This window comes from Bos indicus, chromosome 1 (assembly GCF_029378745.1).
Source record: "Bos indicus isolate NIAB-ARS_2022 breed Sahiwal x Tharparkar chromosome 1, NIAB-ARS_B.indTharparkar_mat_pri_1.0, whole genome shotgun sequence".
Taxonomy (NCBI): domain Eukaryota; kingdom Metazoa; phylum Chordata; class Mammalia; order Artiodactyla; family Bovidae; genus Bos; species Bos indicus.
The window spans coordinates 16,177,070-16,193,593 of record NC_091760.1 but is presented as its reverse complement, the minus strand read 5'-3'; the positions used below and the strand labels follow the sequence as shown (position 1 = coordinate 16,193,593).

Below are 16,524 nucleotides of genomic sequence, written 5' to 3'. Positions count from 1 at the left end.
TGCCTAGCAAAGTTTAAAAGCCTCAAAAGAATAAAACTGTTTTCAAGTAATTTAACAATATCTCATAAAAGAGATCATATATATATTTATATATATAATGTATCATATCACTAAATTTATATAATACTTATATCACTCAAAGCGTATAATTCACAGTGTGTTGACATCTAATAAAAATGATGAGGTATACAAGTACATGAAAATATAACCCATATTAGGGGAAAAAAGCTAAGTCAATCAAAAGAAACAGATCCATTGACAAAGGTGACAGTATTAGTAGATAGGAACATTCACATATGCTTTTTCTTTTTCTTTTAATACATATACTGCATATGTATACAAGGTAGCTGGAAAGCATGAACATAATACAGAGAAACATAACAGCGTAAAAGACTAAATCAAAATTCTAGAAATTTAAAAAAAAAAAACATAAAGATTAGATAGGATTAACAGAAGATTAGGTACTGCAGAAGACATGTCTAGTAAAATCAAAGAGAAAAATACAATTTATCCAAATGAAACAGACAGGAAAAAGGCCTACGTATACTTAGAGCAGTCATGTGTCTTTTTCATGCTTCCTGTGAGTTATGGCCAAAGAAGGCTCAGTACAGGGTCCTCATTTGTCTCATTAGATACAGCAAAGAAAAAATGTTCCCCAAATATTTTGTATTTCTTCATACTGAAGTTTTTCCACTATTGAACATGTTGTAGGGATTTACATAAAAATATACTATCGGGAGAGGCTAATGACTATTGTTAAATTTATTGAATATATACTATGTGTCAGGTACTTTTTAAACATCTCATGTAAGATTATTGTACTGCTTCCTGTTGGATATTGCTTTTCAAAGATCTTTCATTTGTCTATAATTTGAACAAGATTGCCATACCACTTAGACCCTCGTCACTAACTGCATCACTGATTATAATTATACTAATCATATGTCTTGCACTGAGTCTACACAAACTTCAGTCAGTCAGTCAGTTCAGTCGCTCAGTCGAATCCGACTCTTTGTGACCCCATGAAGCACAGCACGCCAGGCCTCCCTGTCCATCACCAACTCCCAGAGTTCACCCAAACTCGTGTGCATCGAGTCGGTGATGCCATCCAGCCATCTCATCCTCAAGTAATTCTAATCAGACCTAGGGGAAAGCAGCAGAAGTCATGTACTGTGTATAAGCCACCCGGCACTGTGATAAACACTGCAAAATAATTACAGCAAAACCTCCCTGGCTTTCAGTACAGAAACCCATGGATTTGTGAGTCGTCTGCAACAGTGTGCTCTAGACTTTAATTTGGGTTCTGATCTGCTCTGTATGTTCTAACAACTGACAAAAATAAAGGGACACATTCCATCTTGGTTATGTTGTTTTAAAGTTTCCATGATAAAATGCGTGATGCAAATTTAAAACAAAGATGGGAGAATGGTATAAAGACATCTCACATTCTATTGCAGCTTCAATCATTACCAATATTATGCTATTCCAATTATAGTATTTTTAATATTGCACTTCATCTGTTTTCTAATTGGTTAAGCTTATGTTACAGAGAAAAACACTTTAAAATCTGAATTTAAAAAACATTAAACCTCTCATTTATTCAAATCCTTACAATAAAAGAGTTCACATTTTAGTTATTACATTACTTCCAGAGCAATACAGTGTAAGCATGTGATATCAGTGTTCACAAGTTAAGTTCAATTATGTACATAAACCATTACAATATCTCTGACCATCTTATAATAAATTGTTGAATAGGAAGGATTTCAGTGTATAATGTGCCTCATTCTTTTAGATCTCCTTTCTATCTTTGCAGTGTTGTGTGCCCTGAAACTAAAATTTAGCTCAAATAGGATATAACTTTTAGATTTGAATATCTTCTTGGCTTCTTTATCCCTTATTCATTTTTTAATAAGCATTTGTTGTTACTTTGCTCTTTTCCATTATGAAGGATATACAGAAAAAAATGGAAAAAGCAATGATTATCAAAAACAGTAGTGACCATCCTGTTTTTCATAGTTTCTTAACCTTGAAGAAAGCAATGAAATTTTACTTGGATCGATAGCTTGAATCTGTGGGATTTTCCTACTGGCTTTCTACACTAGCCCCACACTTATGGCTTGAATTCCCATGTCTTGAATTTTCTGAAAAATCTTGAGATCAAATATCTTGTTCTGTTAACTTTGGATTTGATAAAAGTAGGTATCTTGTCATTCTGAGTAAGCAATATCATTGCCAGAGTATGATCAGCTATACTACAAACACATATCTTTTATTCTATTTTATTTGCTTAGAAATCCAGTCACAATGAATAACCATAATAAATAACAGTGATATACAAATACAGTTGCTGCTGCTAAGTCACTTCAGTCGTGTCCAACTCTGTGCGACCCCATAGACGGCAGCCCACCAGGCTCCCCCATCCCTGGGATTCTCCAGGCAAGAACACTGGAGTGGGTTGCCATTTCCCTCTCCAATAAGTGAAAGTGAAAAGTGAAAGTGAAGTTGCTCAGTCCTGTCCGACTCGTAGCGACCCCATGGACTGCAGCCTACCAGGCTCCTCCATCCATGGGCTTTTCCAGGCAGGAGTACTGCAGTGGGGTGCCATTGCCTCCTCCGAAATACAGTTGGGATACTTAATATAACTTTAAATAATATATACATTTTGGAAATGTGAGGCATAATTATTAGTACCCACAGATTTAAAGTCATTGAATAGTAACACAGAGTTTATGTCTGTATAAAACCAACAAGGCCTTTTACCCCTACAACCAGTGAAGAAACTGTAAGTTAAGAAATTTTCTTGGACATATTACTCTTTATTTCATCAGTTTACTCTCCTTAGAGGAAGGGTAAATGTACATAAGTTTTATTACATAATAAGAAAATAGGAATAAAATTAGGAAGGTCGGATCAAGCCCAGAGGAAAAAAACCTTAATAGTAAGAGTAAACATAGGAATCCTATGATTTTGAGAAGTTAGTTTGCATAAATTAATTCCAATAACCTTTGGAAAGAGTCTGTTTTCTCTCTTATGCATTTAACAGTTATGTCTCGCTGCTGCCTCTACATATTTGAAACTAAATTTAATTTACATGAAATAGAGATGCAATGGAATGCGATTAAAAATAATGCAAACAGAATATATAATAACAAACCCACCCCCCCAAAAAAATGCATAGCATATAATGAGAAAAAATAATATGTAAACAAAAGGTGAAAATCTGTTGTGTGTGTGTGTATCTTGGGTTCTCCATGGGTTCTCTATCAGCCTCCAACGTCAGGGGATCCCATGTGCTCTCAGCCTTTTCTCTACACCTGTTGTCTTCTCTCAGTTTTTCCATAAGCTTTCTGGTGGCATATTCTCTCCACAGCACGGAATTCTCTCTACACCACTGCCTTTTTCACCATTTCCAGATTCCAGTCCACACTTCAGTGTGTCAAGAATATACATCTGACTCTAACCCACCCCTTCAATAATATCCCCACAATGAACCTGTGGTATTTTTCAGTCTATTTGTATTTTATTTTTAAAATGATATCTGTCTTCTCAGTTAAAGTTAAATTCTACTAAGGGTGGAAATTCTGTTTTGCTCAGCTTGTATCCCCAGTGCCTGGACACTTCTTGTAGAACAATTGCACACATACAAAAAAGTGTTGAGTGACTGACTGACGTGAACCACCATTTCACAAAAGGCCAAAAGCGTCAATGACCCTAAAAACGTTCAAAGGCATAAATGTGAGGAAGAAGGAAAGGAATTATGACCAACTCAGATGTATTGTTTGCTGCAACTGAATTCTAAATTTGACAATGAAATCTAGTCAAGTAAAGCCACAAAGTAACCATGATATACGTTGTATAATTTCAAATGTACAGCAGATAAAATTTACAACAAAATATTTATTTTGTACTAAACTCAAGATAATAGTTTTCAGATAGACATTTGATTAAGAGATTAATGAAAGGACAATCAGCACTATGAATAATCATTGTATAAAAATACTGAAATACTATACAAGCACGCAGTTCTTAAGTTAACCTTCAGAAAGGTAAAAGATATCATATCAAGTCAAATTTCTGAGAGTGTCTTTATGTAAAAGATTGAAAGAATAATGTACACTCAGACACTTTGCTCTCCAGTCATCTTAATGCAGTGATAGAAACTGAAAATACTACATGAACGGCTAATATACCAATTAACCTGTCTCAGTCAAATATCTAATGTCTTAAATGAATCTTCGGTAGGTGGTGAATCAAAGCCAAGATATAAATGAATTTTCTTTCAGAAATGTGTAATATATTTTTGTAGCACAGAGAGAAAGATGCCCTTTGGTATATGAAATGAGAAGAAATGACTTTGGTCTTCTAGTCAAATGTATATTGTGCATTATTACAGAGACAGTGCTAACTCTGAAAATGACTTATTTCTCAGGGAATCACACTCCTTCCAGAAATAGAACAAATTCTCTTCTTCCTAAATTTCTGTTAATTTCAGATATATTGTTGCTTATTGTAAAAAAATTGCAAACATAGATAAAAATGTTGAGTAACTAAGTGACAGGATCCCCAATTTTCTCTAAAGTGTCAATGATTCCAAAAGAGTTTAACACATGGATGTGAGAAAGAAAAAAGATAGGGCATACTGGCTGCCTTAGTATTTTACATACTACCATTTTTACTAATATTAATAACATGCTAACTTACATGAATTATTATCCACAAGTCAAAGGTATATCATTTATAACAGGTGATAACCAAAGGACCTGTTTATTTTTAAGGTGGATAAATTTGCTTTTTAATGTGCAGAAGGACAATATTTTCCCTAATGAAAGAAGGGTGTTTTACATTCTTAATAATGTATCTTATCTGCTGCTGCTGCTGCTAAGTCGCTTCAGTTGAGTCCGACTCTGTGCGACCCCATCCCTGGGATTCTCCAGGCAAGAATACTGGAGTGGGTTGCCATTTCCTTCTCCAGTGCTTGAAAGTGAAAAGTCAAAGTGAAGTCGCTCAGTCGTTCCCGACTCTTAGCGACCCCATGGACTGCAGCCCACCAGGCTCCTCTATCCATGGGATTTTCCAGGCAAGAGTATTGGAGTGGGGTGCCATTGCCTTCTCTGGTATCTTATCTACATTCTAATAAATATATTACAAAAGTACAAAGTTTTTCATCCATAGTAAAGAATAGCTGAAGAATTACACTTTCTTTATACAATTATATGTATATTTCATTATGAGTTAATTTGCCTCATAAAAATTAGAATGTATTGATTCTGTCCTAGATGCTAGTCCACGTGACTTTCATATGAAGTGTCATTAAAATGTCTTGCATTTGTACAACTATAATATCAACCTGCAGGATAAAATCAAAGTTTCAGATAAGACCAGAAAAAGCAATGTGTCCCAAGAAATGCATTAATTTCAAAGAATATTATATAGACACACACACAGAGTAGTCAATGAGGGATTATGAATATAAATTGATATTTGGCTAAGAAATGGAAAGAATGATGGTAGAATTCTGCCACATAGATATGAAAGAGCTAAAGGGGGAAAGATTAGAGACAGATATGTGAAAGCTGCTTAGAGAAAGACAGCACAGGATATTCATGGCAGTACAAGTAGTTCCAATTGATTGGAACCCAAATTACTGATACCCAAATTGTAAGGTGTCCTTAAACAGAAAGATAATGCCATATGGAAGTCCATCAACATCAGGCTAAGGAGTTGGTGGAGGCAATATAATGTTATGTGTATTTATAGAAAATTACTGGTGGTAAAACCATCATAAAGTAGTTACGAGAAATAAAAGTTCGCTTTTTTAAAAAAGCCTTATTCTTAGTTTCACAAGAAATAATTTCTGCAGCTGGAATGATTTTTTTTTTAGCTAAAAGAAACATAAGAAATAACATAATGTTGTAGAATTTTGCAGAGTCAGGGAGGCTTTTTTTGGTCACATTCTTCATGAGTGTGATTGTTTTCTCTGAAATCAAGAGACGCCTGTCAATATCCTTCCCACTCAGCAGCACAACTGAAACTCTGAATGGAGAGGGAGAAAGCAGATATGTCTAGGGGAACACGGTTCCTGAAAATTGGAAATGTAATGTCAAGCAAGATGTTAAACTGAAATGTATCATTATTTAGAATATAAATAGATGAATGAAGGTTAGCAACTGATCCAAGATTGAAAACATGGTATAGCATGAGGCATGGGAAATAATTAGTATTAATATCATTCATAGAAAGAAAGATACCTGGGAGAGGGCAGGTGATGCTGAGTGGGTGTGTTGGATTCATCTACGCATGCTGGTTTGAGATCTGTATCAAATGGACCTTCCCTGCATGTGATGTATCTTATTTCTGAAGCTCCAGGGAAAGAAGGACCCTGAGGGAGAAATAGTGACTAGAGATCTTGGTGTAGATGTGGTCAGGGCTAAGAGTGCTCAAATGAAAAAGCTCTAGAGTTCAGGCCAGAATACAGAGACCTCAAGGAAGCAAGGAGGCTGTAATCAAATCCAAAACAAAGGAGGCTGCAACTAAAACTGGGAGAAAAATCAGGATCATGTGGGTGTCCTAAAAGCCAAGGGAAGTCAGCACAGAAGAAAGGAAGGCAAGTTCAAAAGGATTTAGGAATGAATGGCGGTGGTGGTTTAGTTGCTAAGTCGTGTCTGACTTGTATGACCCCATGGACAGTAGGCTGCTAGGCTCTTTTGTCCATGGGGATTCTCCAGGCAAGAAAACTGGAATGGGTCGCCATGCCCTTCTCCAGGGGATCTTCCCAACCTAGGGATTGAACCCAAGTCTCCTGCACTACAGACACACTTTACCAAATGAGCTACCAGGGAATTAATGAATAGAGGTGCAATAAAGGCCAAAGGATATTTTTTTTAGTTAGGAAACAGCATTTAGTTACCTTGTATAACAATTGGCCATTTTACTTTGGCCAGTTATTCATGCATTCTGATTTTTAACTTCCGTGAATACTTGCATTTTGTTTTCTTTCAATTAAGTAAATGGGTTTAGAAGCTGAATATCTTAAAAATTGGCAGAATAGAATGCCCTTCATATTGAAAACTTCACCTTACTATTTCTTTAGCAATACTTGGAAGGTGGGGAACATATTTTTGACTAAGAAATTTTGGTCTAAATTGCATCCCTAATATGCTTTTGCTTATTTCTTTATTTTTGAAGACTATTTCTCAAATAATAGCTTATCAATAATTAATGGGATTATTTAATGATTGCATTCATATACAAAATTAAAAAGCAAAAAAGTAACCATATTGTGCCCCAATCAACAAGTTTGAAAAGGCCTTTAAGGGAGTCCAGTGAGGGACTTCCTTGGTGATCTGGTGATTAAGAAGCAGGCTTTCACTTCCATGGCTCTGGGTTTGATCCCCAGTGGAGGAAATAAGATCCCACAAGCCATGAAAAAGCATAGTCTTTTGATAATAATAAAGAAAAATGATTAAACATCATTTTAATAATGCAAAGTAAACACATGTATTGAAATTTATTTTAATCTATCATATATAAAATTATACAACCATTATACTGTGTATAATAACATACATATTTCAACTGAATGACATACAATATTCTATTGAACACTAACGCCTTAAATATTAAAAAGAATCAATTCGATAATGGTAGAGCAGATGTCTTAAATGAGTTATGAAATGTTAAAAGTCCACTGTATAACTTGACAGTACAAAGTAACATTGAATGAATAAACTACCTCTATTTTAATATGTGTGCTATTAAGGTATTTACATGATTTAAGAAAACAATTCTGAATATGCTAATTATGTTGCACACAATAATTCTTATTTGAAATGCAATCTATAGACTATAGGATTCCTTGACTTGAGTCATACTTGGCGGGTATGTGAGTAATCATTTCCATATTGTTTCCAATGATTTCCTAAGAATACGGTGCTTTTAATAGTGTATCTGTGATGCATATGGTACCAGTTATGTTTATAAGCAATACTGTTGCATTCATTCAAAAATGAAAACTATAAATTCCTTTTAAATTCTTGTCATACATCTTGGTACATTCTCCTTATGTGGTGAAATAGAAACTAAAGTATGGCAGAGGTATTTTTGCTGGTAAGCTGTAGCTAGAATTAAATAGGCATTATTGTCATTTTGCTGTTTGCAGAGAACACAACAGAAAGCCAACAACAAAGTCCTTGCGCCACCTGGGAAGTCCCTAGAAGCACATACTAGCTTTATAAAAAGCAGGTGAAAGCCTAACAAGCAAAGAGCATGCTAAATAAAAAAGGTTGACAAAACATGTTTTTATTACATGCACATCAGTGTCCCTGTAAGCAAGTGGGCACCTAAAGTGGATAAGATAAAACCAGTAAAGTATAAATATGGAAACAGTGCTTTTTTGAAATAAAAAACTGAATACAGTTAAGAGTTTATTTTCAACTGTTATGTCAATGATAAATGCAATATGTTTCATCATCATTTTACACAAAATAAGCATAAAATCTTCCTTTTTCCCCAAATCAATGTAAACAGAGCCCAGACGGACGTATCGAAGTCAAAGGGCAGCATGGAAGCTCATCACTGCACATTAAAGATGTGGACTTGTCAGATTCAGGGAGATACGACTGTGAAGCTGCAAGTAGAATTGGAGGGCACCAAAAGAGCATGTACCTTGATATTGAATGTAAGTTATTTTAATTTTTTCAGTTGTGTATTAAGACAACTTTTTTCTTCTTTGAAAAACATGAAATTTTGTAGGAAAATCAAAACACAGATGTAATTCATGTTGCAGTATTTGATACATAACATTAGAAGGAATGTAGCCAAAGTCAAGTTATTAGAGACATCTAGTGGAGGTTATGGGAGATTTCACAATATAGATTTGACTGTATTTCATAGTCTTGATACTGCTTACCGTAAAACTTGGTACTTTTTAATGGAACGTTTAGCCTAAATCACAATGTAAACAGAACTATATTAGTTATCAGTAATTGATCAACATCTCCTTAGATTTTTATCTGTTTATTCTTAATATTATTGGTCCTGCGTTTCATGTATGTAGGGAGAATTTCATTTCTCATTCAAATTTTGTTGAATTATTTCACATCCTCATGATTTATTGTATAATATTTAAAATACACTATTTAGGATACTCTGTTTTGCAAGGACTGATTGTGAACCAAATTCAAGTTGTTTTTGATCACAGATGTAGTCCTCCTTTGCTTTTAAAAGCTTACATATTGGTTTATTCAGCTATTTCTGGAATTGTTCTCTAAGCAATACTTAAACTGCATCCCACAAATAGTGATTTATTGTGTTTCTCTTGGCTTTCAGTTGAAAATAATTTATATTTTTGTAGATTATTTCATCATTGGTCAATATTATTTGTGAGGATATGTTTAGCCTTCAGATATTAAGCATTTCCCTAGATATTTTACTGTTACTAATTTCTAATTTAATTCAGTTTTGCTTGAAAAAATATTCTCTATATGATTTTGATTACTGTTGTACTTATTGAGGTTTGTTTAATGTCCCAGCATATTATCTGTCTAGTATACATAATATGTACTTGAAACAAATATATGTTCTTTAAATCTTCTATGTATTCACCAGATTTGTTTTGTTCTATTAGGGTGATGGTTGTTAAAATCCTCTTCTATAGTTGTGAACTTTTTTCTCTCTCTCTTTAATTCTGTTTATTTTTGCATTTTGTGTATTTTGAGGTTCAGTAACACAATATACATTTATACTCTGTATCTTCTGTTAGTGTCCTGTTGTTGATATAACCAGTGAACATGAATTTACTTGCTGTAAACAATACCATACATTATTTTAAACTCTTGATATCAGAGGTCAGAAATGATTCTTACTGGGATAAAATCAAGTGTTTGTAGGGTTGTGTTTCTTTGTGGAGGCTCTACAGTTTCTAGAATATGCCCACTTTTCTTAACTTGCAATCTCCTTCCATCTTCAAAGCCAATAATGGTAGAATGAGTCCCACATCCCATCACGTGACTTTGATTCTGCTTCCTTCCTCACATTGTCTCTATCTTTGACTTGCCTGCCATTTCACTGGACCCACAGTGGATAATCCAGGGTAATCTTCTCAACCCAACATCCTTAATTTAGTCACAGCTGCAAAGTTCCTTGGCCCATGTGAATTAATGTGCTCAAAGGTCCAGGATGTGCTTATCTTTGGTGGATCATTTTTTTCTCTCTAATGTATGTCTTCTTCATGAACCATTCATTTTCTCCCCTAATCCCTGACTAGGTATGTTTTGTCTTATGTACAAATAGCTATTCAGGCTTTCTCAGAGTTAAGAGTCTGACACTTTAGATTAAATGTAAAAGCTTTGCAACAATACAGATGCCTTTACAAGTACTCCACACTGATCTTTAAAAAAAAAATTTGATGTCATATGCATTATACCCACATTCGTTTTAATTGAGGCTGTCACCAGAAATTATGATTTTTTTAATAAATTATAGATATATTAAGGAACTTGAAGGGGAGAAATATTATTTACTCATGCTTTTATAATTTCTTTTTTGTCTTCCTCTATCCTTACAGATCCAGATTTTCCTCTAATATTATTGTCCTTCAGTCTAAGGATATTTTTTCCCATTTATTATAGAGCATGATTGTTGGGGATATCATCTATTATTTTTTATTATTATTATTTTCATCTGAAAATGTTCTCCCTCTCTATCATTCCTGATGGTTTTTTTTTCCCCTTGGAAGGAATTCTGGGTTGTCATTTCTTTAAAGATGAGGTTCCTCTGTCTTCTAGCCTCCTTGGATTCTGATGATAAATCCATGGCAATTTGATTTATTTATCCCTTGTATGCCATATGTCATTTTTATAAAGCTGAGTTCAATTTATTTTCTTCATCTTGTTGCTTATAATTTTGACTAGGATATGTCTATATGTGGTTTTCTTTGGGTTTATCCTGTTTGAGATATACTAAATTTCTTGAATCTGTGAATTTGTATTTGTCAATATATTTGACATTTTTCAATCTATAAATATTTATTCTGTTCTAATCTCTTTTTCATCTCTAGGACTTTTAACTACAAACATATACTTTTTGACTCAAAGATATCTGAGACATTGTTCAGTGTTATGAGTCTTATGTTTCGCTATTCTTTGGATTAGACAATATCTGTTGTTTGCCTTTATTTTTTTTAATGTTTATTTATTTATTTATTTTACTTTACAATATTGTCTTGGCTTTGCCATACATCAATGTGCATCCGCCACGGGTGTACACGTGTTCCCCATCCTGAACCCCCCTCCCACATCCCTCCCCATACCATCCCTCTGGGTTATCCCAGTGCACCAGCACCAAGCTTCCTGTATCCTGCATCGAACCTGGACTGGCGATTCGTTTCTTATATGATATTATACATGTTTTAATGCCATTTTCCCAAATCATCCCCCCCGTAGCCTGTAATATAGAGTGAAGTAAGCCAGAAAGAAAAACACCAATACAGTATACTAACGCATATATATGGAATTTAGAAAGACGGCAACTACAACCCTGTATGCAAGACAGCAAAAGAGATACAGATGTTGTTTGCTTTTAAAGTTAACTGATTCTCTGCTGATAATCTCCTTGCTGCTACTGAGTTCATTCAGTGAATTTTTTGTTTTATTTAAGATATTAATTTATTTAGCTCTAAGTTTCTATTTTTTTCTATTTTGTATTTTTTGTTTCTCTGCTGAGATTTCCTATATAACCTTTATTCTGTATATGTTTTTGTTTACCTCATTGAACATAGTTAAATTAGCTGCTCTAAAATCCATATTTAATAGTTGTAACATTTGAGGTATCTTGGAGTGTGCATATGATAATTGTATTTTCCCTTTAGAATTGTTCATATTCTCCTGGTTCATGGAATGTTGAGAAATATGGCATTGTGTCATGGATACTATAAATATTATCCTGTGCAGACTCTGGGTCTCAACAACCATCTGGAAAAAAGTATTTTAAGTAGATAATCATCCCTGAGTTCTGTGTTGTCTCCTGTAATCAGTTATTCAAATCTCAGTTGATTTCTTAACATCCTTGCTATGCATTTTGTATCTGTTCGAAGTATGTAGAGCTCAGAGTTTAGGCTGAGTATTCTGTGGTTTTATACTCAGAATTATGGCATCTCCTCTATGACTCTTGTCTGGGATAATCCCCAAACTATTCAACCTGTATTGGCTTATTTCCAGAGTACCTCTATATTTCTGGGTGTGTTTTATGTCCAGAATCACTTTGAAACTTCTTATCTAGCACCTACCCTCTAGACATAGCAATGTGGCTGGGGGAAAAAAAAAAGAAACAAAAACAAGGAAACTAGTTTTCATTCCCCTCCACAACCCCAATTTTGTTTTGCTCCCTCTACAGAAGCCTTAGGGTAGTGTTGTTGTTGTTGTTTTGTTTGATTTGTGCCATTTCCAGTCTTTTTAATTATTACCAGTAGGGAAGTTGGGTTATCATTGGCATGCTCAGCCAGCAATTTTTAGTTTATTTCCTCCATTCATATTTTTTTTCAAATTTTACTTTTACATTTTATAATCATATTGGCTCAGCTGGTAAAGAATCTGTCTGCAATGCGGGAGACCTGGGTTTGATCCCTGGGTGGGGAAGATCCCCTACAGAAGAGAATGGCAACCCACTCCAGTATTCTTGCCTGGAGAGAGAATTCCATGGAAAGAGGAGCCTGGCAGGGCTACAGTCCATGGGGTCGCATAGTGGAACATGACTGAACAACTTAGATACATACATACACACACACAGCTTTAAATAAACAGTTACCATGATCAAAAGATTGTTCAATTGCAAAGGCCTAAGAACAAGTTAAGTTCTTTTTTCTCATTCAGTGTGTCAATCTTCTATATGGTCAATTTTATTTAATTTGACATTTTTATCTGTACTCATATGAAATCTACCTGAAAGGAATAGCAAGTTCTAGGTATATGAATTATTTCAAACTCTAAATTGTGGGATGGAGTCTAGTGGTTTGGAGCACCATGGCCTTGGGTCAATACCTGGTCAGGGAACTGAGATTCAGTAGGCTCTGCACTGTGTCTTAAATAAATAAATGGCTTTAGCTGAGGTTTAGAGTTAGGTATTCAGATTTTTAATAGTATCTTTTACCTACAAGGGCTCCCCAGGTGGTGCTAGTGGTAAAAAACCCACCTTCCAATGCAGGAGACATAAGAGACTTGGGTTCTATCCCTGGGTCAGGAAGATCCCCTGAAGAAAGGAAATGGCAACCCACTCAAGTATTCTTGCCTGGGGAATCCCATGGACAGAGGAGCCTGGCAAAGGAATAATTCTTCTGGTTAAGGCTGAATTTCACTTAAAGCAAATGAAAATATTTATATTTAAGATTACTAAATGCATTATCAAACTTGAGTCAATATGTCTATTGACATGTTTCCCTTTCCTCAGTCTTTAAATGAGAGGTCTTTTGCTTGTGGATTTAACATACACATCCTATATCTAAGCTGTGGCCTCATGTTTTCTTCCCATGATGAGTTTCTTCTAAATATCTATTATACATGAATTGAAAATCTCTGGAAGTCTAGATTCCTCTTTGATTAAACCAGATTCTTATAGTATTTATTTATATGCTTTAATCAAAATGTTCTATTTTTCACAATCAAATTTACTCTTTAACTCCACAATGTTAAAAGTCCAGCTCACTTTTGAAATTTTATGGTACATTTTAAGAATGAATTTTAGGTTCATAGCAAGATATAAATGTGCCCATGTACGTGCCCAACCTCTACTTTGTGGTAGGCATATGAGATTATTACCTTCTAGTTACTTAGCATAATTTACTAAAACTGAATCCTGAAAAAAAGTTTTATAATGGATGAAGATTATGTGAAAATTTACTTATGGTTAGTTATATTCTAGTAGGGGCTTTCCAGGTAGCACTAGTTGTAAGAACCCGCCTGCCACTTCAGGAGACTGAATGAAATGCAAAAGAGATGCAAATTCAATACTTGGGTCAGGAAGATCCCCCGGAGGAGAGCATGGCAACCCACTCTAGTATTCTTGCCTGGAGAATCCACAGACAGAGGAGCCTCACGGGCCACAGTCCATAGGATCTCAATGAGTCAGACACAACTGAAGCAACTTAGCAAACATTCATATTCTAGTAAAAGATAAATTTATACTTAGATAGAAAATAAAATAATTATTCATCTTAATGTCATTAATTGCTAAAGTTCATTTTTTCATGTAGTAGGAACTTCCCTGGTGGTTCAGAGGTTAAAACATCTGCCTCTAATGCAGGAGACCCGGGTTCGATCCCTGGGTTGGGAAGCTCCCCTGGAGAAGGAAGTGGCAATCCACTCCAGTATTCTTGACTGGAGAATCCCATGGACAGAGAAGCCTCGTAGGCTACAGTCCACAGGGTCACAAAGAGTTGGACACCACTGAGCGACTTCACTTTCACTTTTCAGGAACATAGTAAATACCATTAAATTGTCATTCGTCTATGTTGTGGTTCAGTTGCCAAGTTATGTCCGACTCTTTGCAACCCCATGGACTGCAGCACACCAGGCTCCTCTGTCCTCCACTACTTCCTGGAGTTTGTTCAGTTTCATGTGGATTGGGTTGGTGATGCTATCTAATCATTCCATTCTCTGCCACCCACTTCTCCTTTTGCCTTCCATCTTTCCCAATGTCAGGGTCTTTTCCAGAGAGTTGACTTTCTGCATCAAATGGCCAAATAATTGAAGTTTCAACTTCAGCATGAGTCCTTCCAGTGAATATTCAGGGTTGATTTCCTTTAGAATTGGCTGATTTGATCTCCTTGCTGTCTGAGGAGCTCTCAAGAGTCTTCTCAAACAGCACAGTTCAAAATCATGAATTCTTCAGCACTCAGATGAATTCTTCTTTATGGTTCAACACTCACATCCATACATGACTACTGTAAAAACCATAGCTTTGACTAGACAGACCTTTATCAGCAAAGTCATGTTTCTGCTTTTCAAAATTCTGTCTAGATTTATCATAGCTTTCTTTCCAAATAGCAAGTGTCTTTTAATTTCATGGGTGCAATCACTATCTGCAGTGATTTTTTTTTAAACTTTACAATATTGTATTGGTTTTGCCAAATATTGAAGTGATTTTGAAGCCCAAGAAAATAATATATGTCACTGCTTCCACTTTTTCCCCTTCTATTTGTCATGAAGTGATGGCATCATAGGATGCCATGACTTAGTTTTTTTCACCCTCATCAAGAAGCTCTTTAATGTAATTCAATGGAATGTAATGCCATCAGAAGTTATTCGTGTGAATAAATATTTACATTTTAGAAATGATAAGAATATTTTCATTCTCCATCTTTGATTCAAAACACTATAAAATTATAAATAGTACAAAGAAATTATACATTGTCACAAACATTTACCAAAATAGTCTTTACTATGTGATTCAAGAAACTAAATTGTAATATTGTAAGAATGAGTGGGAAAGAAACGAGCCATTTATAATTTGATACCAACGACATTTATTACAGTAATACTAAACTTAGAAGGTGTTTAGATTACATCTTTTTGTTGTTGTTGCTCAAAACCTCTTTTGTGTTTCAGTTTAAGCAGACTCCTTTGGCATCCTGCCAGTTCATTTCCAATATTCCAAAGGCATTACCCTTTCTAAGAAGCAAGAGTTGAACTAGAGTTCCAATTTATAAAACACAGGAGATAACTGGCATGTGATATGTAGTTGAACACAAGAAGCACCGATTACATAGCATGTTTGATTACAATTAGAGTATCATTAAATTTTGTGACTAGGTACTCATTATTTATTATCTGTTAATTAGATTTAATTATTTTGTGTGACAAATTTAATTTAACAGTTACATGGTAACAATGCCTGTTAAGAAATATTGAATTTTTTATTTGCATTTTATTATCATTGAGCTCTCTGCACCTGTTTTTATTTCTTGTTAGAGATAATAGCAATATTTAAATGCATTTTCTCCTGTATAAAAGGAGTTAGCTATATCAGAAAACTCTTAAGGATATGCTGCTGCTGCTGCTGCTGCTGCTGCTGCTGCTAAGTCGCTTCAGTCGTGTCTGACTCTGTGCGACCCCATAGACGGTGGCCCACCAGGCTCCCCCATCCCTGGGATTCTCCAGGCAAGAACACTGGAGTGGGTTGCCATTTCCTTCTCCAGTGCATGAAAGAGAAAAGTCAAAGTGAAGTCGCTCAGTCATGTCCGACTCTTCGTGACCCCATGGACTGCAGCCTACCAGTACTCCGTCTAGTACTCTTTCCAGGCAAGAGTACTGGAGTGGGGGTGTCATTGCCTTCTCCAAACTTAAAGATATAGAGAGATTAATTAATCTTTTAATACAGACTCATGTTCCTTCCATACCTATTCCATTTATTGTATCACACAATTATTTCCTCAAGATTTGCAATCACTCAAAATAACTAATTCTGGTAGCATTCTCTGTTACACGTACTGGATGAGGTGGGTAAGGTGTGACCATGATTTTAACATTTAAA

The 16,524-nt window shown here is 35.1% G+C and overlaps 1 protein-coding gene across 2 annotated transcripts in view; it reads left to right on the top strand.

The window, feature by feature from the left end:
• Positions 1 to 16,524, top strand: part of NCAM2 (neural cell adhesion molecule 2) — a 568,800-nt gene that overhangs the window by 406,496 nt on the left and 145,780 nt on the right. For both annotated transcript variants that reach the window (XM_070786214.1, XM_070786219.1), the window contains exon 9: positions 8,530 to 8,680. In XM_070786214.1, coding sequence (XP_070642315.1) covers positions 8,530 to 8,680 — 151 coding nt within the window. The remainder of the gene's footprint in view (positions 1 to 8,529; positions 8,681 to 16,524) is intronic.